Below are 25,698 nucleotides of genomic sequence, written 5' to 3'. Positions count from 1 at the left end.
AACCACCGGATTCCTATACCAGTTTTACTTCCTTTATCGAATCCTTGACTAATCCCACATACTTTTGAACCGCATCACTGTGCATTACAGAATCCGTTGTTCGTTGCGATCTTTTGTGGTATTTTGCTCCAAAGCTGTTTTCGTTTCTTCCCGTTTCAGTGTCCTTACGGGAACTGGGCTCTTTTTCGCCGCAGGCCTTGTCCTCATTCTTGCGTCGTTCTATTTTTTCTCGGCGTTTGCTTGGGGCTTGGCGTTCGGGATCATCTGCACTTTGCTCGTAACTTGGCTGCATCGTATAATTTGGCCCAGTTCTGCCGACTCAGACATTCCGCTGTGTCACATTTCTGGCCTGCCCTTAGGTGAATTGTGTTGCTCCCTGCACTGCCAATCGGTGGCACCAGGCTGCGCTCCGAGTAGAACAACATGGTGGCCCATTTTTGCTCCGGCCATTCCTCCATTACGCAAAAATCCGCCACGGTTGCGTGACTTACAGCCACTAACTGTTCCGTACATGAAGGATGAAGATGTCAGCTCATCGGCTTTGAGTGGGCCTTTGGGTACTGGGCTTGGCTTCAGGTTTGACAAAGCCGACCGACCCATTTACAAGGGGTGGATGAATGAAGTAAGTCCATATATCCTGTCAGATGGGTGCTGATTTCATGTGTGATCTTGGAAGTGAAGCTCGGTACCGTGGTCAACAGTGCTGAAAATTTGTCCGGTATTAGCGGCGACTTTACAGTGCGATTGTTTTTGGCTTCATTGTTTGTTACCTGTACCCGTATACTGCTTTTCGTACGCGTACACATGAGTTCGTTTCCCAGTTCTCAGTGAGAATAGGGAATAAATCTGAGCTGATCGCCTGCATGGTCTGCTGGCTAGTTCATATCTTTGGGGTAAGATAATTGAGGGTATCAGATTTTGGGGTTAGTTACCTAAAGTGCCGTTTTACTTCAGCTCAAGAGGTTACATGGACACTAATTCTTCAGCGGATTCAATCGAGAATCACAGGAAATCAATAGTTATCTATTCACACCCTATCACAAGTGCATTAAGAGAAATCCGAAAAGACTACGAAAATGAATACCTCAGAAGCCTTAATAAAATTAATTGGGTGAACAGAACGTTTTATCAACAACGACGATGGCGTGAACCCCCAAGTTTCAACGTCTAGACATCTCTTCCTCGTACCACCGTGCCACGACGCTGCAGATCTCACAAGGTTATAGACGTTATGTATCATGTTCTAAGATGAGGGTCTGGCTAGGTGGAACCGCAGGACTTCGGTAATTTCCCGAGAAGACTGTTATCTGACGTATAAAATCTTCGAATTCGGCCTTTTTGGTTGATTAATCTCAGTAATGTCAGAACATTTCTCGCTGTTTTTTCCCGTCTGTTTTGTTTGAAGGACATACCACTATTATGAACGTAATTTTAAGAAAAAAAAGCCCCTTATTCTGACAGAAAAACTAATCTGCCTTCGATTGTATGAGTGCTTTCAATGGTGTGCATAGCTACATAGATATCGATAAAGCCATACCGTTGATTTCACCATTTCCAACGCGTGACACGACGAACCCAGGCATTCTTCACTTCCAGGCCTGCCTGATGTGTGTTGCTGTCAGTTACAGGAGGCTTTTCACGTGATAACGAATTTTGGGTTTGCTCAGCGGTGTGTGCATGCGTATTCTGCTCATAAACGTTGATGTTTTAAGGTGCTAACAGGTTTTTTGAAGGTCACGAGAAACATTTTGGTGTAGTCTGAATTCCGTCTTCACCAAAAGTGTCAACGGACGTAGCTGGATACCCCTTTGCACTCAATCGTCTGTATTAAGAAAGTAGGGTTACCCAGAGTGCCGTGCTGATTCTCAGTGTCTGATTTTCCCTAAGGCTATAAGGGAATGATGGTTTCACTATTTCACTTCATTGTGACGAGTTCCGTGATTTCCTGTGTTAGTTTTTTTCGAAGTTTTCAGGTTGCTCAGGTTTCTTTGCACCAGTCGACACAATCGCTTTGCGAACAGTGGAGTTTTTTCACCCTGACCTGTCTTTCCGCTCTATAAGACTCTGGGAAGGTACCTTTATTGGCTAATCCTCTCCTTCACCGTAGGTTTCCGAATATGATCCCGAAACACACCACGTCAGTCGGACGCATTCGGTATTCGTCACCCTGGACGGGACACAGCTCCGTCTACAACGCCCACGTCGGAATATTTCCAGACGTTCAATGTGGAATGAAGAGTTACCATCCGGATTATCAACGCGATTTCAGAACCAGCGTATTTTCGATTTGGTGCAAGCACGTGTAACATTACTGCCATCGGGGCTGGTGTCAAAGCGTCTTTGGAGCAAAAAGTACCCTATTGCCATCACGTTACCTCTTCAGCTGAACAGAAAGGTTAGTCTCTTTTCTTGTCTTCACCCGTGTATATTTGAAATCGCACGGGGAAGTGCAGATGGCTCAAGTGGTTAGAGCGCGCATTTACTGACCGGAAGGTTCGTGGTTCGAACCCGACCTATGCGCCTCGACTTCCCCTGTCTAGGCTTGGGCAACCTGGCAGTATCCCAGCCCTCGTGCAACCTTCGGGTGGCATGGCAGCTAGGCACCGAAGGGGTGTTACAGCTGAACGATTCTATATTTGAAATCGCATCGGGAAGTGTAGTTTGTACGTGCTGTTGATTAACTGTTATAAAACAACCTTCGTCTGTATGTGTTACAGTTGCCACAATTATCAGTGTGCTGTTTTAAATCAACGCATTTCTTTGATGGTGTCAGTGATCTTAACAACTTCGCTGCAACCGCTTGCCGGAGCATGTGTATCCATCATAAGCATCTCAAGTCATGTAACATCGTCATCATCATCACATCGCGCTTGTATGAGTTGACTGGCGTTATGCAATCTGTATCAAGAGAGATAGCTCGTGTAGCGTCTAAAATAGAACATCAGTGAATAAAAGACCGGCAGCTTTTCAGAGTTACGACTTGGAGAGTAAGTGGTGCACTTCAGGATGAACTTCATTTGGCGGTGTACACTATCGACCACTTGCTCTTTTGCAACAGTGTCAATATGTCACCACTAACGAAATCTGCGTAGACTTTACTCACGTACTCTGTCATGCTACTTTTCAATCAGGTTACAAGTTTCATGCCACTTTAATGTAAGGATTGCCTAACCTGTGGCTCGCCTGACTGTCATCTCTGTTAGCCCAATATCACTTCGGGATTCCTGCCCTTTTTGCTTTGGATAGACGCTCTCCAGCTTCCCTTATGACCTCTGGTTAAGTTGTACGTCTTTTGGGCTTATTTGCAAATGTTTTCCGTAGTTTACAGCGAAGACATTTTACCTCATGTGGTTGAGACTTCGGGTAGACATTTGAATTTTCACTTGCCTTCTATTAAAGACGAGTGAGACGTTGGGCTCAAAGCAATCCCTGCCATCTTCAGTCAGTGTACCAAACATGCGCATGCAGTCTGTGGCTAGCGCTTCGCAGTCACCAATCAAACATCATTCCCAGGCGGCAACGGCTGAGACTGTACGAAGGAAGGACAATTCACAATCACATACTTCAACTGACCTGGTTGGAGATGATTTCTACGTCGTATCGCACGGCGATGCCTCAGTGGAGACGCTGTACCTTTTTGGTAGAACGTGTCGTGAGAAAGAAGCCTGGTATGGACGTCTTCGTGCAGCTTCCCTAGGCGTACCTTTGTTTTGGACACCACAGTTGGTAAGCGAACATTCGTACTATTTCTGTATTCTTGGGTTCGATGTCAAGTTACCGCACCTACCCACAGTCCTCTGTTGTTCGTTTGTTTAGCCTGAAGAAACAGATGTACAGATTTTAACATTTCCTCTGGTTTAGTTATCTCGTTAATTTTCGGCAACTGTAAACCACCTGTTTCCAATGCATGTTCTGCCACTGACCAGCTAAAGCTTGTCTTTAGGCTGATCTCGATATTTCTCGGCCGTCTTTTATGAATGTCATCAGTTACTCTACTAGTGTTGGATACATCGCAGCCAAAAGTGGGCGGTAGCAGCTATTAGAATTGGTCGAATATTGAAATTCCGTAGCTCGTCTTATGCGGAAAACAAAACTGTACACACAGTTTGCTGCTACTGCGTCCTTAAAAAGTTCTGTTGCGTACCTGTGCCGAAGTCCTGGATTGTCAAGTTGTGAATTCCGTTCATGTGGACTTTGACCGTTTCGGTCGTTTGGTACTTTACCCAAGGCTGGTGTGGTAATCTAGGTTTCTCATATCCTTTTGTCGAACATGGTCATCACGGTCGATCGCACTGTACAGTTGACTATCCATTTGACTGCTCCTAGGGAATGCTCGGTACTCGTAACGGTGTGATGTTCTCTCCTGGAGTGAGCCATTACACGAGCAAACACTGATGCACCGATGTCACATTTTGATAAGAATGCAATGCAATATCAAAATCGGCGAACTACTTCCTGAAAAGATGCACAAAAGACAGATCACGCGCTTGTAGAGGAAATTTCATTAACTTGCGATCGAGTAAAAGCTTGTGTGTCAATCTACTATGAATATCTTAAATCCATTCACATGCGTGTAGGTTTGCTCTCACTGCTTGCAATACACAACTTAACCGACCTGGACGCTGTTGAACGACTCTATATGACCGATAAAAACACATTTTATGGTATCGACTGGCTTGTTTGAGATGATAAAGCATAAACACATTGGCCTGTTCAGATGTGGTAATTTAGTTGCATCCAGCGTGCGTTGGTGTTAACACGTTCACCTCGCATGTCAGGTGTCCGGACTTGAAACCCCGGTACGATCAATGATATACATTGCTGAGCTCTAACAAGAGTGAAACTCAAATCCACTGCTTCGCCCTTGTGGTATGGATTCACCAGGATGTTTGGCCCAGAAGAGAAAGAGGACTGTTCAAACAGTTACATAAATTTGACGTCTACAAAACCTGCAACCACCTACAGCTAAAGCTAAAGGTGGAATCTGGGAAGTGGATAAATCGAGTTTCGAAATTTCTTCTGTATCTGGTTGGTTGTTAATCTATTGATTGTGGAGGTCCAAAGGGACGGGTATTTGTGGAAGACAATTCGCGGACCCGGAAACCCAAAAGAGCAACGTTTGACGCGACAAATGTTTATTTTTGGCACCCGAAACCGAATGGCTCAGGTAAGCAGCGATGTTTTTTCCGTACATTTGATCTCGGTTCACGGCTTGTGTCAGACTGTTGAACACGGCTCACTGCCAACCACGTTTTGGTCTACACATTGGCTCAACATTCAGTTAGGATACGAAATTGGCTACTAAGTTAGAGATACACCATTAATGGTGAGGTGTATCAGCAGATATATGTTCCAATCCCCTTGCGAACTTGTATTCTAGGTTCCTGTGCTTAACGCTGGTTGACGGTTTATCTGCACTGTCATATAAAGGCATTTCAGCTGTATACCTTCTTGGCATCCTAGCCGAACAAATAAGGGGTGTGCAGTACGTCATGTTATTTTGCCATACGAGTACAAGTCACTTATTCTGTAGACGTTTTCCGTTACTCACTTAAGGCTAATCTAACTCTTAGTGCCAGTACACCTGTTTTTTTTTCAAAAGACAGACATTTCCATCTGCGTGTATTGTCTGTGTCTATATTTTGTTTTGTCTCTACATATATTGGCGGAGACTTCGGTGCTTGCGTGTGAAACAAACTGCTCACTGGTGTCGTGTTTAGTCTTGGACTACAACAAAAGAAGAGGTCATTGACAAACTTTTTCCAAACAGTTTTCTAACGGTAGAAGTATTCCCTTTTTTATTACAATGCAGAGGCGTGGCCTCTACTCACAGAGGACTTACGGAGGATGTTAGTGTCTGATCTTTGGTGTCTCCCAAGCATTGGTCAGGTATGTTATGGATTAGTAATGCTAAGGTACGCCAGACGGTCCTGGGGGAAGGGAGCTCTCCCGCAATATATAAATTGCTCACGGTTACTCTATTTAGGACATGTACTTCGCATACCAGAAGATCGTGTGCATCACAAAGCCTTGTTCTAAGTGGAAGTGACCGAGAGGTGGACAGTGTATGACCTGGCAACGGAGTACGGAGACACTAACCAGTAAACTTAGTTGGGTCCGCAACTGCCGCCTCCCTGGATGGGATTCCGGGACTCATCTTACCGATGGTTAATGACACTTGTAGAAATGGCCCAATCGCGTGGTCAGTGGCGCTCGTGCATCAAAGTTATCTCTTTCAATGCGTGGCTACCCGATCCCCCCACTAACTGAACATAACATCGCCTCCAAGTCTTGTCTATATGCTGCGCAATGTCCCGTTTTTCGATGATCGAAACTGTAGCAGCTGGAATTAGTCTGCCTTCGTTACACGGTTTATAGCTGATAAGTTGAATCGATTGATTATGTTGTTTCAAAAGACGCCTCCTTTCGACTGGCTTCGGCACGTTCCCAAAAAAGATATCCACACACTTCGATGCTTTTTGAGCACACACTCACTCCTCCTGGTGTTTTAGTTTTCCCAGTGTCGCAAACTGCCGAGTTTCACTGTTAACTTGCGTGTTCTTTGCTTATACTTTTTACAGATTTAAAAGCTGATTTATTCGCCAGTTTGTCTATCAGTCATGGAGAAATAGGTTCTGTCTCCTTTGAGACCTCAGACTCGCGTCGGAGAGAACAAAGTTACGCTCGGTCGTTGCATAAAATCCTGAGAACAGTGGAGAAACTGGTCACTGATCTTGACTCACGTAGACACGTTCTCCTCACTCTCCCTAGAATGGCCTTACCGTTTTAGAATACCGTATTTGAAAGAGTGGAAGGACAGAAAAATATGGTTGGTGTTGATCTGTAGCGGTCGTTATAGGGAGCGGAGTGCTCCTGACAGACTTAAAGTATGGTCGTGCACGAATCTAACGGTAACTGTCGGCGCGTAGTTGCTATCATTCACCCCATATCCGATACCTCGCTTCCTGAGAATTCGTTGTGTTGGAAGTTGGCCTGTACGTAATGAACACCTCCACCACTAGATCAGATTGCGTGCTTCCTAGAAAGTTCTCTTGTCTAAACTGCGAATAATTTTTGGATCAAGTGACTGTGCTCCTGCAAGCACACCATCTTCGGAGGCACTCCTGAGGACACTAGTGTATTTAAAAAGTTAGTCAACGGGCCCGCTTAGGTTAGGTACAACGAGTTACCAAGGTTATGTTGGGAGCTAAACCATCGAAACACAAATTTGCGAACGTTCGTTTTCAGTCACGTGTCATTGGCCAAGTACTTCTATGAAATAGCGGCCATGGCTAATCAGTATGATCGAGATAGCTCAGTGGTTAAGGCTCCAGCTTACGGACCGGAAGGTTCGTGGTTTGGACGCAACACCCGTTATCTCGACTACTCCTGTCTGGGCTTGGACAAACTGCCAGTATCTCAGCCGTCATGCCTCCTTCCATTGGCATGGCAGCTAGGTACCGAAAGAGTGCTGCGGCTGTGCAGTATTGCAGTATTGTATAGAAGAGTTGTGGTTGATCGATGGGGGCGTGTCAAACCATTACGCCTCTCCTGTTGGTATTTCGTTCTTTTGAGCATTCGTTAGCAGATGCCTTAGGATGGTCTAAAGAAGGCTAAGGAAGTTGGCATACAGCGCTTTCCCACTGGGATGGTGAATCCATTTGAAACACAGTCGGCACACACTGTCATAGTGTCCAGCGGCCAGTGGAGTCGAAAGTGGCTCCTCAAGTCACGGCAGATGGCTGTTGTTGGTGTTTTGGTTGTCTTAGCTTATGCATCCGGTAAACGAACAACATTACACCGTTCCTGTGTTTCTTGGAGTTATTGCTACTCATCGCCACGAATAGACGGGGACAAGTTTCGAAGGGAAAACACAGTGATTCACACTTTATACTTTATCTTGGACCGGCATCCTCTTGTCACAGGGGCTACTAGACCAATATAGCCTCTGCTGGGTATTCGTGATGCACATATGCACACCGAACCAACCAAGATTCAGACACTTATGGCGACAAAAAAGGGTCGCTTATCGACTGATCCAGGCAAGAGCGAATCATCATAATGAGATGACATCCTAAAGTGGTTTCCTAGATTTGTCCTTCTTGGTTTCCACGTTATTGCTTTCCTGTCATCCACCCTAAATTTAGTGTCCGATGTAACCAGTCACCTGTTGGCCGAAAACTGTCCTACTCATTTCTTCGGTAACAGAATAAGGATAAAAAAACGGATGGTTCCATAGTTTTCCGAAGTATTTGGAACAATCCAGTCCACTTCCCATCCGCTCTCCGCATGACCCTATTGTACCATACTAACACTCAAAATACCCATCTTTCAAGCGGAGAACAGTGGCCGCACTTCAATTGTTAGGTGTTAAGACCACTTTTTCTCATTCGGTTGGCCCTCAGCTCCCGAATTTCTACCGTTTTTTCTTCGAACTGGATGGAGCGATCTTGTTCATGATTATATCGATTCACTGGTTTTTCGGAGTCAAATCTTTAGATGAATGCACGGGTATTCCAAAAGCTGAGCACTGGCTGTGCCCAAAACGCGTGAGCATTGTTCACTTAATTTTCCACTGCACTTGGCATAAAACAGAGTCTGAGCCCTAGGGTAACTGGATCTTCTGTTTTGGAGTCAATGCGTGCTAAAAACTATGGATGCTCTCTTTTTTCGCAAAGATAACTTGGGCTCATCAAGACCTCAAAAACATTGGCCTTTCTTATTTGATAGGAGAAGATAAGCTGTTTCATAGGTCGGCACGTTTGCTGGAAGGTTTTTACCGGAGGTACCCGTTAATACTGTTGATACACCTTCAACTTATGTGAATTACAAGCGGGTTGCGAAGGTGCTGTTCCGTTTTGAGCCATTTCATTACTGTCTTACCGTTTATTCATTTTCCAGGCTGTGCAAACGTTCCTGTCCTCTTCGGCTGGTATGCAAGAACAGCGCAGTGATGAAGATGTTCGGTCGGAGGTTGAGGCTAGTATGACTGATTCCAGTGTCGAGCTAACCACAATTTCATCTGATAAATCAATTCCGGCAGTATCGCCTTACATGAACATTCCGGGTAGTCGCGATCCTCTGTACGTCAGCTACGTCCGATACATGGCTAAATACATGCCCGCCGATTGGTTGCTTCGAGGCAGCCAAGCCCTTCGTTTGAATGTAAACTACATCAGTTGCGATCCTTCTCTCTTATGGTTGAATGCCTTTTTAGCGAGGATTTTCTGGGACTTTTTGCGCGAGGTGTATTGGCTTGAACGTGTTCGGGATAAGATGCAAGCAAAATTAAAGAAAATTCACGTGAGTTCATTTACGTTGGTCTTGGGTCCAATGGCCGTTATCAGTATTAGTTTGTACGTTTTCCTGCTCCCGTATTTCTGCCTTTCACCCCCAGTCCTTCTCTATTCGCGACCTTTTTCGTACATCTCTGTTTGTGACAGAGTGAGCATATCCCTTTGCGTATACCTCACGCTTATCCGGGGCGCTTGACTGATTCTGGTACACGCAAGGTCTGTAGCCAACACCTCACTTCTCTTTTTATGATAGTAGGACGTTCTTAAAAACCGTGATCCACGGGAATACGATTCTGGTGCTTCTCAGTAATGGTCCTTCTTAATAGAAGGGACTGGTTCCGACTCTGTCCATATTTAACTGGTAGTTCCTATCATTTGTCTTGAATAGCGTCTGTAATGTACTTTGGCTTGGCACATCGTCTTTTCGTTTTACTGTTCTGTACTTGATTTCTTAGAGCATTTTCTGAATCCCTCTGATGACGGCTAAAGAGGAATGAACAGCGAGGTCACTCGGGCCATAAGCTGGAAAATAATTACCTCGCTCCTGCATAACGCAGGTATCTGCTTGATATTTTTTATACCCACAACCCACACGCGGCTTCATCTTCATCCCTCTTTCATTAAAGTGTTGTTTTTTTCTGCGTTATTTCTTGCCCATTGGCCGAGTCGTGCAAACCAGTCGTCACCAATGTCGCTCACAGTTTTTGAGTGACGTACCGATTTTTGTAGGCTATCATTGCTTGTTGGGATTAGGGTTATGTGCAATAAGCTCAAGTCCGTCATTGTGATTTTTCGAGGATATACGAAGGAATGGGACTTTGCACTTTCAAAGTGCAGGTGAGTGTTACATCCCTATTCTACCTGTTCGAGGTTTTGTTCACGAACACTCAGTAACTTGTCTCACTCTCTTTGGTTGGATTTCTCAGTAATGAGGTCTTTTTGTGCACGCAGGAATTTCTTCAGACATCCATGTTTGTACTTCCCGGTGCAAAATCGAATTATTCTTTGTTGTATGATTTGCTTCGAAGTTTTTTATCGTTGACCATTTTCGTAACGCCCTGTCGCACCTACAGGACCTAATGTATATGTCTGTCTACCTATAGATGACAACCAAGTAGTGAAAGTGAGAGCGGCGGACGAGCGGGATCTTCTGGGGAGCGGCGATTTCGTCGAACCTGTTTTTCGACCCTACTAGAGGTTCCTCAGGTTATATATATATATATATTTATATATATATATATATACAATACCCTCTTTGTGAGGCTGCTAACTGTATCTAGTTCTTGCTTCAAAGCAGGAGCTTAGTAGCATTTGTCTGGCGTCCCCACGTCTTCCTTTCTTGTGAGTACACGTTTGGCATTACTGCAGATAGTTTAGCTATATGGATCACTTGCTCAACTGGCGATTAATGTACCCTATCACTTGACTTTACAGGCCATTCCCGTCTACTCCAACCTGCTCAAGACTGCATAGTTTGAAATTCAAATCCACACCTGACGCTAAGGTTATCCATTTGGGAATTTTTGTCCCTATTCATTTGTAATTTTACACGCCACAACTTACACGCACACCAGTTTTTCGTCAGTAAGAGATTCTCAAATTACTGATCTGCTACGTTTTTCTATTTAGTTGCCTCCATTCATCAGTGATCTGGTCGTGGTCGGTATTGATTTAGGGTCCGAGTTGCCCGTCATTCGCCGTATTGGCCGGCCACATTTGGATGCTCATGGACTGTGGTTCGAACTTGAGGTTGCCTACGCCGGTGGCTTTTCCGTTGCACTGGAAACCAATGTGAGTGAATTTCCTTGGTTTCGTTGTATCCGTTCTGTACTCCTCTATCTCCTGGTTGTTTCTGTTTCGTTCGTTCCGCGTGCGTTCGTATGGCGGAAATGTTAGTTAGTTAAGGTGATTATTGAACCGTTCCATAGGGATTATTGAAACTAAACGGCTGGTCTTTGGAAAGCAGTCCGCCACTCGTTTCGTTTTGAATGCGACTCACCTGGTCAACTGAACAGGAATCCACTACCTGATGTTCAGATTCAGACTTTATTAAACTCTGCCCCAAGCGGTTACTTGATGGTGCACACGACATCTATGAATTCATGTGGTTTTTGCTTAGTTCAGCATCTGTAATGAAGCCGAGCACACGGATTGGTAATTATCAGCTGTTCACCTGCGACACCCTTTAGGTATCATAGTGACCTTGCAATTAAGAGGAAGTATTAGGGCTAAGATACTGTCAAGTTGCCCAAGCCTGGACAAAAGCAATCAGCCAGCAAAGGTTGATAAATAAAACCTACGAATAGAGTATGTGAACAAACCGTGCCAACTATAGCGTTGTGATTGTATTCGACTAATTCGATTAGGTTTACACTAAATTGGAAATTGGTCCTAGTTATTGTTGTTCTGTCCGATGAAATCCTCATTGTTGTTTTTGACTCGTTCATTTTCTTAGGTCAATCTGCTTCGTTGGAACCAGAAAAACCGAATCGAACGTGAAGCAGCTAATCTAGCCGGTATGTAAATTTCTCAGTTTTAATAGATGACAGATGTTCTCACATCATTGTTGTCGCCTCGTCACTATCTAGATTTACTCGTAGCTTTAGGTGTTTTTACTGGCCTCATGTAGTGGACTCTCAGTTCAAGCTTATAAACAGATAGTCACACATCTGTGGGTGTCTCACGTTTTGGTGTTTGAAACTATACCCAAACAAACTGTGGTCCACACTTTCACGGTAAGTGGTTAGACATGAAGCTGAGCTGATCCGTTGGTTCGGTCTTATCGGCACTTATCGATGGAAGACACATGGGGAGAAGAAACCGTCACGAGTGAATTCGACCGTACCGTGGTCTGGTGTTTTGTGCATATCCATACCGAAGAGTGTACCAGTGTATCCCTCATACAAGGTTGACTAACGCTAACAGTCTGGAACATTGGTGCCCGGTAGACCAAAATGTTAATCAACCTCAGGCCGAAGCCCATCGGTGTAGCGGGATGGTTCTCTGCGTGGATATTGTCAGGTGTGTGGTTTCGCGTTCAAACCCGACCCACTATCATTTTCCTCCCCTAAAAGACGAATGACTAGCTTTTGGAAAGTTGTTTCCTCGGCTTCCCAATGCTTTCGTCCAGTATTCGGAAGACGATCGTAAGGCATAGGTTGCACAGCAGAGAACACCAAAAATAAAATTATTTCTGAGACATGCCATAAAAATACGTTGTCGTGTGCGGCGACAGTCATTCATAGCACAAGAATATTATTGCCTGATCTGAGTATAATCGGAAGCTCCAATTTGTAACCAGATTACTGAGTAGAAATATTCTTAGGTCTGTAGCTATGTTTAGTCCCAGATTTGTCAGACGGGAAATTTTGATTTCCTAGATAGACTGACGAGGCAGTTGGATAAAGGGAGAGAGATTGGGGGAGATTATTTTAGGATCAAGGACATATTTTCCAATGTTAGCTTAACTTCACCGCTTAATACGTGTGTTAGTTGTTACATCACGCACGCATCTCACGCGAGGTTTCCGGCAATGTATCCTGCCTGTTTTGTACAATATTTGACAGCATGTTCTTAGGACCTATGTTAACCTATTTTATACACAATATGCGTTAAAATCGTTTTCAACTTGGCTTGTGGATAAACTTGAGATAAACGTGTAGGTAATGGGATTTTCAGCTTCTGCGTGAATCGGATGCATAGAATGTGCCGGTGACATTGTTCCCATTTTCGAAAACAAAAGGACAAACTTTCGAAGTTGCACTTCTCTTAACAGTAGCTCTGCACACGAATCTCAAAGGCCAAAATAGTGTTTCCTTATCTGCACTAATTGTGGCATCCAAATGGTATATCACACTGGGTTCCAAAAGACGCGTACATCAGACTGAAGCACAGGCTGTTTTGCAGCTGCAACATTCACCAATTTCAGGTGGGAGGTGTGGAACATTTTCAGTGGGATTCGGCTGGAATCAGTGAATTTGCAGTTAGTTCTTTGGTTTAGAAGGTACTTTACTCAAGGACTCCACCCAGCACTGTAAGCGAAGGGGCTGGACCGTATGCTACTCATATTAAGTTACCCTCTGCTGAAAAGAGCCGTGTTTTTCCTGCCTTGGCTTAGGGTTAAGAAATGTGTTGCAGAAAGTCCGAGTGTTGTTGGCCTTGTTTGCCTTCTAGGATGTGGTCCTATTTCTACTTGGCTGGGGGCACTTAAGGATGTGGCGCCTAACCGATTTGAGCGGCTTTCGTGTCTGACTGAGTATCGGAGGTATGGGTACCGTGAAAGTTTGTATTTCGCTAGCGCTAGGCCTCCCTTTATTTCATCTAAACTGACGCGGTTATATGGCAGTTTGGATGCCGATGATGGTGCTAGTAATCAGCGACGAAGCAATGCCTGATGTCTCCTCACAGTCCCTGGGATCATCGTTCTCATTTCGTAAAAATAAACATTCAAATGGATTTTTTTGTATTTCCTACATTATCTACGTTAATTAACAGTTTTTTCCACATTCCCAGTGAGTTTTATTTCGCTTCCATTGCGTTTACTTCATCGAAGCTGAACAGGGGCCATTGTATGCATCTCTGTTGTTAATCGTGCGCAAACTTGGATTTCCACCTGTCTTTTATCGGTCACAGTGCCGTTGTCGATCGGTAACCACGGTCCAATGTATGTGTGATACAATGGTTAGAATTAATCACATTGTGTCATCTACCGGCGCTGTGCACCATACCGTTTGTTTTCTGTCTTCTAACCGGGAGAATGGATTTCCAATATCTGTGTTGTCTACTGTCCCTATCTAGTTTCTCACATCTTGTCAACTAGTTCTTGAGTTGAGCACATCTTCGGTAGGGTAATTTTTTACTATCCTTGAAAATGAGCACAGTCGTGCAGATTATGGGCGCTGGGATTGGCATGCCAACGTTTTATCACGACTTATTCTACGTTTACCCTTCATTTATGATTTGTGTCGACAGTACCATGTGTTAGAATGGTATCAATAATGCCTGTCTCCAAATCCTTCTCTTGAAATGCACTCTACTCCACATCTGCAACCAGAACGTGATCAAGTGTGTTTGGAATCTCTGAAACACAGCTAGAATAACTGAGAACTAGGAGTATGCGTAGTATGGATGAGAAGACGTCTCGGGTGTAAACGAACTACAGGTTTCTTTCTTCTCGGACACATGTTCCATCAGATGGCTTGCTTTGCTATTTCAATGTGGTCATTCCCTTTTGGAACAGTAGATTATCCAGCTGTCTTTGAGACCAAAGTAATATCGTCTGAAAAGTCCCCTGCAAGTGTCGTCACTTGATCGCCTTTGACAATCCCCATGCGGTTGGGCTCCTGGCCCTGTTTAACTCGTCAGTCGAAGCGGTATGTCAGATTGTTGCCGATGTTGCGTGAGGTCCATTCTGTATACGTTCAGACGACAGTGTAGGTGTCCGGTGCACTCCAAAAACTGACGTGTTATCCACACGGACACGATAGGTCGGTCACCCACACTGGCAGCATCTTTCCCCGGGTATTGTAAAGACACTGATCTAAGTTAGTAGGCGTCATCTCTAATGATGATTTCACATGTGATTTGCCACGTATGTACCTAATAGATGAAAGTTTGGAGGTGGCCAGGGCTACCAGTGTACCGGTGATACTACTGATTGGAGGGCACGCGAGTAGTATATTTTCTCGTAAATCCGCTTTGCGTCTCTTGAAAAGTGAAATCTATTCCAGAATTTGTGGACTCGCTTTATAGCATATGCTTGGATTTGAGCAACAGTCAATGAATATCGAGGAAAGTTCAGAAAGACGCGTTCAAGGAGAAGGTGGATATTCAGTTTTTGTAAACAAGATGCATATGAGAGTTTTGCTTCCCTGTCCAATAGTTTGTAACCGGTCAGTTGGCATTTTCCACTAAATAACTCCGCAGCGAAGGTCTTATTTCTTTCATCAGTAATCCCTTTGCTTGCCTTCTACGATGGGCTAGATTTTGATATTTCCCTGATATAAATTAGTGTTAGCCAAAATAGGATAGGGTATACCTTAAAATGAAAGGCTTAAGTTCAAGATTATGTTCCTTCTGTATGAAACTTAAGAGTCGCTTGGGTTTTTGACACAAACCATTGTTTTCAGGTGTTTCTCGTGGGAGAAAATGCAGCTATGAGCAATGGAAACGAGGTTGGAATACTGTGAAACGTTGCAAAAGATTGCTTTTAGTTAAGTTCACTGTGTAATTCAGTTTTACGCTGGGCGGAGGCGTGATCGGTGCGATAGAACAAAGTTAATCAAAGGATGCTCTCCAACTAGCTTTCCAAAAAGTCGAAACTAACTGGATTCGGGTGCGTGATTCCTAATCTCATCAAATATATGCGTTGAAATGTTGCCATTTCAATTTTATTTTCATGTTTATAGGTGTCTGCCGAATGAGATGCTGTTAAGAATTCGTCAAAAATAGAAGAGAGCACCGGTAGTTTACCAGTGACTTGTCATCCTTTCAGCAAAAGAATGAAGTAACTTGGTTTTTATGTCGTCTTCGTTAGGCCAGCGAATTTTGCGCAGAAACGTATTTATGTAGCATCGAATGCCTCTTTTTATGAACAAATCAGATGCAAAATGCCGGAATCTTATTGAAGCGACGGTCGATTATTGAGATTTTTTGACGAACTTGACGGTTGTGTTTTAGGTGTCTTGTGACATTTGTCTTGTCTTGGAGCATGATAGCTCAATCCATTTTCAGATAAATAGTTAAGTTGCAAGCTACTGATAGAATGGTCGAAGGTTCGTGCTTTGCCCGTGCTTCTAGGTTTCTCCAGTCTAGAATTTAACAGACTGACAGTACTCAGTTCCATACTTTTATCGAATTGCTTGGTCGCTACGATATGATAGGATGCCACAGCTGAACGATGGAAGGATATTGGGCGGTCTGCAGCCCTCAAATTCAAACTATCCTGATACACGTCAAATATTACACTGCCGAATATCAGAACCGGAGATGTGTTGTGTGGTCTCCATCTCTGAAGCCCTCTGATCACTTGGCACAAAAATTGCGGGGAAAGTGGGCTTATCTGCAGCCTAATGGCATGTATTTTAGCGACTTCAGGTTTGGATTGTTTCACTTTCAAGATTTGTGACCTATCAAGGGTGTCGCTTGTTTGCTTTCTGATCAAAGGAGGCTTTGAAGGTCATTCGGAATGTAATAGGGCTGGATCTGGCCGCTAACTGAATTCCTCTTTGATTTGTAATGACCTTGGCTCAACTGAGTTTCGGTTCAGTGTTTTGTTCTCAAGCGTGTGGCGAACGTCTCTGCCAATTGACTCAAATTTTTGCAATAGGGGAAAACAGAAGGAACGCCCTTGCTGTGAGACGTTCCTCAACCACATTTCATAAAAGCTTTTCCATACGAAGTTTACTCAGCGGTGCACTGGTTTGTACGGTTAGAATTATGCGGCGGAGAACGCGGGTCTGGTCTACTGGATGCCCCAAGAATCATTGTCCGTATTTCACGCGAACTTTTCTAGAAATCCCCACTTTCAGTTCTATTGGGTCGAAATAGTCCAGAGTGCGTACCCTGGGATACCGTCGTGATTTCATTTTCTGTAGCGGTAATTTTTTAACGATTGCTCAGTGTTTTCCCGAGGCTTCCCCAACTTGCATTTCGTTTGCCTTCTAGATGACACCTCAGGTGCTTTATCTTCGTCCGGTTCGGTGACTCCGGATCCAAACCTTTTCCCGCCTCTCCGACGGTCCTCCAGACTTGGTGCTTTCTTATCAGACGAAGAGGACAGTGCTGACTCAACGACCGACTCAGATGTTCCCGTTGAAATGCAGCCAACGGGCCAAAGTTCTACACGTCGGCCCAGTGTTTCTCGCCTTGCTAGTCAGACAGGACCAGTTACTGCGATGGGCATGACGTCACTAGATGAGGAGAGACCCAGTGGTTCAGAGAGGTTAGTTCGTTCACTGTTTTCTGGCTCATCCCAATTGGTTCTCTCATCATCGCCAGTTGTTTAAGGTGCGTGTTAACGTAGGCTTTCCTCATCTGACTTTTGTGGGTGACCTGATAAAAATGTGGATTTTCATTCCTTCTGCATGTGATTTTTGCATGTAGCATAAATGCATATTCTGATGCCATACTTATGAATTTGAGATTATGGTCTGAATTGATTAGTTGGACTGCGTTTTATTGTTGTCCGATACTTCCAGCTAAAAATGAAGTAATAATATAATCCTTCTGTGGCAGCTTTTTGGTGCTGTCAAGCCGGCTGATGGAAGCACAAAGGCTGTGATACTGCAATTTCGCCCAAGCCTAGGCAGTAGCCGTCGAGATGCTGTCGGGTTCGAAAGGCATGCCTTTCATTCACTAAGTTCGGGCCTTAACCACCGAGCTATATCGAGCTCTAAAAGAGTTCACCACATGAAAAGATACCTTTTATTCTAATTAAGGCAGTGGTATTCCTATGGGGTGTACCTCTTGGAAGGAGGGAATCACTGTATGTGTGGATGTTGGATACACTACTCTATTGGTATTATCTGATAATGTTTTGGATTGTCTTATAACTTGCTACAGTATCAGTAGGTTGGCGGAATGGTCTCACCCTGACTCCTTGTGCACAAATTAGTTCCTGCCGTTCTTCGAGTTTTTTATTCACATTGCTTATTCCCGCGTTTCTAATTAACCCTGGCTATGCACGTGATATTTCTATGGTTGTGTTCCCTTCACTGTGTATGACTGAATAGTCTTGTGATGGAGACTCGTTTATTACTCCTTTTAGGTACACTCTCGGTTTGCTGCTGTTAGAGCAATATTTGTGATGCGGTCACGAGTATCAGCAATTAATAGCTAAGTGGTAATCATTTCTCTGCGGCTGCCTTTAATGTGCATCCATTTGACAACATAACTTTGTGTTCTTGTATGCTGAAGGTATTTTGCCTGCATTGCTGGTGAACTATTTAAGAGAGTGTTCAGGAAAATTATTACTAGTGAGGTAGCCCTCATCATTCGCGTTAACTAGGCGCAAGTTTTGCCGTCCATCCTGACTAATCAGTCATTGTCTTATTACGCATTCAGCTGTGGCTTCTCAATTTTCTACAGCGCTGACGCTTCATATCCAACATTTATTCACGTGCCCCCGGAAGATGTGAGAGTTTCGAACTCATTAACTATCCTTCTTATCAGCTGTATCACCTTCGTTATTACCCGCACACAAACCCACCTTTTACTCTGCTGTTGTCAATTTATTTTCGTCAATCTCTGTCAGCCCCAACGCCGGTGAAGGCCCTCGCAAGACGCTGCTTCCTCCGGCTCGGTACTGTTTTGTGTGTGTGCTTGTGTTCGAACTACCTCACCTTCTTGAGTTCTCCCAGAAGTGCTATCCCCTTCTAATGTGTGGCTGTGCCAACGCTAACTTGACGTTTTTGGTGCACCATTTTGGTTTACCCTCGCCCTTTTCAGTACTAAAATACTATTTGATTTTCTGAACATCTTGTCTCAGCTGGGTTCAAAATCTACGCAAGACTGTGTGAATCATCCAAAAGACCATAAAAGTAATCTCCTTTCCTTATTAATTCTCACTGAAACTTTGATGTTTACACAGTTTTACTTTTGCATCTGTTGTTTGGAGAAGCTTCTGTTTCCGCTACCAAGGTGAAGGCGTGTTTGACACCAACAATATATGTGGTTGGTTTAAAATATGACTAGGACTTGGTATTCCATTTATCGAAGCATTCCGCATTGTTCAGTGGTGTGGATGTTCGTTGATTAGCAGAGTTTGTTTACTTCCCAAAGTACCATTCGGTACCAACACCCAAATTCACCTTTCACTGTGCTCTTACATGAACTTTCCCTATCGATCAGAAGTTACACTCTGGAACCACCGAACCATTCCAACACAAGAATGTTGTTATTATCCATATCCTTTGCAGAATGTTGACAAGTTTCGTGGTGGTTTTGGTAGGCTATGGTTTTTGTAACCATATACTATCACGAAGGTGAGATTCCTGAAACCACCCACTGAGTGACCGAAATCTACTGAGACCCTCAGCTCTGCTAGATGTAGACCAGACAGAAAACACCCTTCACCATGCAGCGCTTCCAGACAGCGTGAGTCAGTGTTGGTCAAGGTCAAACGACGCCTCCGCAATACGCAGCACGTCACAGCCTCGTACCAAAGCCAGACCGCGTGCGTCACCATTGGACCAAGTTTAGACGGTGTCCCCTAAATAAATAACTTGAAGCCGTTGTAGTTGCGCGATCGCACGCACTCACGCTCTCTGTTCGCTTGTTCGGAACATAGCTGTTGTGTTCCCTTCTGTGGGTCTTCTCTGGCACTAGCCACTAGAGCGGGGTCAGCAATCAGGTACAACAGACTGGCGAATCAGCAGATATAGCATATACGGAAACGGAATATTCTGAGAGACGCCACTTTCTGTTTAATGCGACGGGATGATACAGTCGTCTTCAGGAACATTTCCCAATAGTGTATAGGGTTATGGTTGCTATTTTTAGTAGCTTAGCTAAATTCGAATTTAGCATGTGTTGATCATACTATCTTATACTTTCTCTCTTCTGAATGTGATATTGTCCTGCCTAGATTCATCATGACTTCATCGTGTCGAGTTGCAGTGTGGTGATCTGATTGATGTATATATGCATTAATTTGTCCGGTTTCTATTATTTGTCGATTATGAGGGTAGAAATCGCAGCTGATTTGCACTCATTCCACCACATACCACCGCTCAATCAAGTGATATGCACCTGGCTTATATCCTTTTCCAGATTTTCGTGCATTACCCTCCGTATATAGTATCTGCAGCCACAAGCAGTTCGCACCAAGTCGGTTCGTAGACCTACTGGAGGCTCTTTGAGCGGGAACAATACTAGTGTAGGGAAGAAGGGTGAAGCTATAAACAATCAGCTATCAGATCGGCGCCTTGTAAAATAAGATGAGGGCAACTAAACGGTTGAGTTCAAAGTGTATGTGGAAAGTTGATTCACGGTTTTAGTTTGAACACTCGTGAATTTTTCACAGATCTCTAGCAGCGCCAGACTCTGAACGTTGGCTCATCTGTGACCCCGGATCGTAAAGTTGACGCATAGTACGGAGTGTGTTTATGTGTTTTTATGGGTCACTTCCACCTCCGCCGTATGTTGCGGTGTGAAGCTATAGTGCGATACTTAAGCATCTGTATGAGGTATAAAAAAAGGAGTATACGAAAGAACGCTTGTCGCCATATGTGCAAAGCACAGTGTTTAGAAATACAAGGTTATTCTGAAAATGTTACATAGACCTTACCTCTTGGGTGGATTCTACGATGTCATGTCTATGAAAACAGTGTAGCCCGGGAAGGTTTGTTGTGAAAAGAACCCACCTCGTGCTGTGTTAAGCTACCTCGCGATCGCTGCTTTGTGTATGTCACGAGCGGTAGATAATTCACTGTCTTGTCTATGGAAGTACCGCCAACTCTATATGTGTTTCGCCTCTTCATAACCCTGGTTTGGACAGACGGATAGTCTCATCGTTTTTTATTGCTCCTGCTCTTTATGTACTGTATTGTACTGTATTGAATTACACACTATGCATTATATTATTTTTCATTCCCACTTTGTATTCCATTTATGTATATGCAAATCGCCAGTACAAACATTCAGGAGTGTTGAGATTACAACGGTGCTAGAAGTAACTTTCTGTTGCTACCTTTGTACGAGCCAAACTGATTATTAGCTACCTGTAGCAAGCCATGTGCCATCGTCTTGAGTGCATCATATACGTGCTGTGGGCCACCAGGCCACCCTTGCATATACTGCGGGTTCGAACTGTTTAGTTTTCCCTGCGCGATTCCACAGTTATTGATAATCGGTTAGGCATGCTGAAACCCTTGGAACTATTGAATCCTGTCAGTCCTTCAGGCTTATAACAGATACTGGACGTTCAGTGAGTTACACATGCGGCTGAGCGTAAACCACGCTAGGGTATATAGTCGTAATTCGATGTAGCATACCAACCGGATGCTGGGTACCAACTTGATAAAAGAATACAGTTACCACGGTCCTCCTGCGCCATCACGACGCAATAGCAAAGGCTCCAGGTGTTCGCCACTGTATTGGATGAGAGTAACTTAGATCGATCAATCGGAATTCCGCCTGCTGCTAAGCCCAATGGTGCTGCACTACGTTACCTATGAGTTGTAGACAGATGGACATGGCAACTCTCGGCATCACATTTCCCCTTCAGTACTTGTCATTACAAGGATCATCTACGATCAGTGAACTATCAAGTAATGGCTTGTCAACCGATGTCACATTATTCCTGGAGGGCTTGACCGTCATTGCAGCGTTGCATAAACTTGAAACCTAGTGATTTCAGTGCGGCTGGAACCAACTGTAGTTAGTCGCTTAGTGCAGTTATTCGGTGAACTGCTACGCGTGCATCAGGATGGAATTTTATGCACACGTCAAAACATTTTGTGTGAAGAGTCCTGGGTGTTTTTAATCCAAGTTGTGTGGTTTCGCAAACTGTAGTGCAATATGGTATGCTGTTAGATATAACCACATAATCTGGTTAACCGATCACCAATTTCGTATATTTCACCCACATGTTGTGTTTCAACCCATGGGGTCTCATGGTCCTTTTCCAAACCGCTTTGCATTTCGTTCCTGATTTAACCGACTGCAAATTTCACGCATTTGACTCCAATATTCTGCTAATTTTCCAGTACTCTCCAATTGCCGTCGGCTTTACCAAGTCGAAGACGTTTTATACGCCTTGTCGATCGGATCGCTCGTTCATCCTACTTTCAAAAAGCTGTTGATAACAAACTAGTCCAACGTGGTATGGAACTGCTGTCTAACACACCGATCGTCCTCGAGGCAGAAGTAAGTCTATCATAATGTAGAAACCTATCCAAAATGAATGTAGCTACGATTCTTGCAAGAATATTATGGTTCTTGCGCTCCAGCCTCGGCAGCTCGCACAGACTGGTCTTAGTTTTGGATTTATGCAACAAGTTTCCAACAGCATTTCGTGATATATTCCAATTTATCCTCAGATTGTGTTAGTGGGGCGAGATGGATCAGTGGTTCGAGCGCGAATTTACCGACCGGATAATCCGTGAACCCGACCCGACCTCTGCATCTCGACTTCCCCTATCCAGGCTTGGTCAACCTGACAGTATCCCAGCCCTCGTGCCTCCTTTGGGTGGCATAGCAGCTAGGCACCAAAAGGGTGTTACAGCTGAACCATTTTTGTGTGCTAGTTTGTACCTTTTCACAGAGACTGAGCTCACTACTTTTTTCCTGCGTGTTTACTGGTTGTCGATTTTCGCTCTGTAAAACGTAATTTGACACCACGTTCCCTTACAACTCCGGTAATCTCTGACTGACATTGGTTTTTACGTGTCTGACATCTTCCAAACGTCCAGTGGATACCCAACATATCTGAGTGATCTCTGTGTGACACTATCGACCTTTCCGTCCGTATTCACGCACGTATTCACTTTATCCAGTGGTGCTGCCATTACTCATGAATCTTCAAAAAAATTTTACGGGTGACTTCTAAGGCAACTAACTGATAGGTGACGCTTCGCCTTTGAAACGAAAACTTGATCGGGCCCGGCGAGTAGGTCATAAGTCTGATGAATTTTAAGCAGGATATATATATATATATATATATATAGCAGGACAGGTGGCTAACAATGGGATGTCTCGATATTCATATTAAGGTCCTTTTGTAGGCGGACTAGTTTAACAATGAGTGTGTTTCTATCTGTTTACACGTGTTGAGGTTCGCGATACGGAACTTTGAGTGACGCGTAGGTTCGACAATCCCGAATATCAAAAGGAAGAATTGAGTTCATAATTCTACGGTCCTATTTACACAAGGGTAAGCAAATGTGTACAACAAACCTCAATTGCTCACGTTCGTAGCGTCAGCAGGTTAACAGGTGTGTCACTGACCGGCACACTGCAGTGTCAACGTCCGCACACCAAACGGCGAGCGGAATGATGGTTCGGTAGCGTGGGCTGCGGTCGNGAATGATGGTTCAGTGGGGGGGGCGCGGGTCGCCCCTTCCAATGACGGTCTCGTGATTCTCATTGGACTTGCGATCACTCGGTATCCATGATGAAACAAGTCCATGCAGGCTCAGCAAACGGGACATGAACGCACACGTGTGAGTAGGTCAGCAGCGCACATTCACACACAGACACACATGTCAATACACGAGTGTGAGAAAGCACGGCCTCTGCGGCAAGGTGAGTGGTGTGTACGAATGAACGAAACGACTGGAGATCAAAAGTGCATAGGCAGTGTAAGCAAATGAATGGGGAAATTATCATAAGATCAAGTTAGATTCAACAACACGTGTCTCGGAAATTGCAACATCTCGAATTTTGACACCTTTGGGGATATGTTGGATTCGGATTGCGACCTGTTTGGTTCTCGATTGAGCTTTCTGTATTTGTCTTGAGGCGAAAATCACACTAAATGGGGTCGTCCAAGGCTTCACTGATTTGAGAATAGGCGAATTATGATACCTTTTTTATGGCTCGTGTTTGCAGATTCAAGCCCTTAGTGGCACATTGCTGGTGAATATACCTCCTCCCCCAAGTGATCGTCTGTGGTACGGATTCCAACCCAATCCACAGCTGCGGTTGAAGGCTCGTCCTCGTGTTGGCGAAAAGGCCGTTACAATGTCGCGAATTCTCGAATGGATTGAAAATCGCGTGGCGCTAGAATTTCAGGTTAGTCGAGCGACTGTTGTTTGCTTAGAAATCAGATGCACATAGTCTGTACGTTCGAACGCGAGTTAAAGTATTTTTGGGTCGCATACTTTGCCCTAAGATATGCTTATGGGAATCTAAATCGATCGTCCAATTTGACGGTCCTGCACGCCTCAACTTTGAGTGCTACTTTTGCCTCAGAAGGTATGCATTTACCAACGTTGCGCTTGTACTTTTTCAGTCAAGGAGCATGTTACAGCATGTATGTATTCAACACAGTGATTCTCCCAGGGTATTTGGATTTCTCACTTCTACTAAGGCATTGTGTTACGATGTACGTATTCGGTGTTTTTGTCAGATGTCAATTTCGGCTATTTGGATTACACCTGGAGCAATGTTTGCCAAACGAGAAACCATATATCCGTTGAAAGCGCGTTTGTAGTTGGCGCATAAGTGGCGGCCTGTTAGATTTTTGGTACTTGCCGCATCAGATGTATCAGCCACATCAAAAGAGCATTATCGGAAGTATCGTGATGGAAGTGAAAATAGATATGACACAGTAACACACACGGAACCATTTAATCGATACAGACCGACGGTTCAAACCACCTCATTCATTTAGTATAATTTATCGGATTCTGTGATAGCGTGGTGTAGTTTCGGTGGTTGAAGGATGAGTGGTGCTATGTCCTGTCTAAGTGAGAGTTAATCATACTGCTGACCAGCCGCTTGTGGCCAGATTTTTAGCGCTTAACTACTAGCCTCAAGGTCGGGTGTTCGAATCCCTGGGTTTTACGGGATGCACACTGCTGATGATTCCCCCTTATGGGTGAAACAGCTGTACAGTGCTTCCTGACTTTTCAGTTCAGGTTATATTCGATGCTGAAAGCTACCAAATCTTTCCACATCACCGTCAGTCTGTAGTCCATTGTTGATGCTGGACGCGGCCGAATCAATCACTGTCAGATTACTGAGCCCAACACTGCTCAGAAGCGACTGACTCAACTGAACCGAATGAACTGCTTATCGACCAACCAGCCAAGAGCACACACCGCGCTCATCACACGAGTGTAATTCACTCTTTCTGTTCGATTTCTGAGCCTGTATTCAGTCTATTTTTTGTGCTGTTTCATTAGTTTGGGAACATACAGCCAGCTGAGACATGCCAGAAGCGGGTTTAATGAACTCACTTTCCAAAATTAAAATACCTTCGCAAATATGCTTCAATAAATACGGAACCCTCAAGGTTGTCGAAGTGCGTCTTGTCATCCCGTTGCTTTTACTACCGTATATCTATACAACTCATAGCTTTTTCTATGGAACAACTTAAAACAGGCCCCGATCGATTGTTGAAAAGGTGCAAGGTAGAGTGTATTTTCCATGTGGCTTCTCATTTCTAACTCCCGTTTTCGTTTAATAATGGAGTGGTGGCGTCGATGGGCCTATTATGGGATTTGTTCTAGTTGTGGAGCTATTGATTAGACCTATGTTCCCGCGTAGATGGCGTGATGCATTAGACTTGATCGGCCGTGTTTCAGTTTCAGTTGATGCGAACACTGTTCCAATCACAGGGGCAATAAATATTTTGGAATTCATTGGTAAACAAGTATTCCAGCGTTCGATCACATCGCCGGTATAAGTTTTCTCCACTGAAGGTTGTATTTATTCCCCTTGATGTCAAAAAATTCGA

The 25,698-nt window shown here is 44.2% G+C and overlaps 1 protein-coding gene across 1 annotated transcript in view; it reads left to right on the top strand.

Moving 5' to 3' along the window:
* Positions 1 to 25,698, top strand: part of T265_15298 (hypothetical protein) — a gene marked incomplete at both ends in the record, with an annotated part of 44,944 nt that overhangs the window by 12,014 nt on the left and 7,232 nt on the right. Inside the window, 10 exons of the mRNA XM_009177464.1 lie at positions 160 to 622; positions 2,108 to 2,395; positions 3,400 to 3,726; positions 8,902 to 9,303; positions 10,926 to 11,087; positions 11,752 to 11,812; positions 16,962 to 17,238; positions 18,550 to 18,597; positions 22,004 to 22,163; positions 23,847 to 24,029. Coding sequence (XP_009175728.1) covers positions 160 to 622; positions 2,108 to 2,395; positions 3,400 to 3,726; positions 8,902 to 9,303; positions 10,926 to 11,087; positions 11,752 to 11,812; positions 16,962 to 17,238; positions 18,550 to 18,597; positions 22,004 to 22,163; positions 23,847 to 24,029 — 2,371 coding nt within the window. The remainder of the gene's footprint in view (positions 1 to 159; positions 623 to 2,107; positions 2,396 to 3,399; positions 3,727 to 8,901; positions 9,304 to 10,925; positions 11,088 to 11,751; positions 11,813 to 16,961; positions 17,239 to 18,549; positions 18,598 to 22,003; positions 22,164 to 23,846; positions 24,030 to 25,698) is intronic.

Source organism: Opisthorchis viverrini (genome assembly GCF_000715545.1).
Source record: "Opisthorchis viverrini unplaced genomic scaffold opera_v5_426, whole genome shotgun sequence".
Classification (NCBI taxonomy): Eukaryota; Metazoa; Platyhelminthes; class Trematoda; order Opisthorchiida; family Opisthorchiidae; genus Opisthorchis; species Opisthorchis viverrini.
The sequence above is the reverse complement of the archived record's forward strand: the minus strand, read 5'-3'. Positions and strand labels throughout refer to the sequence as shown.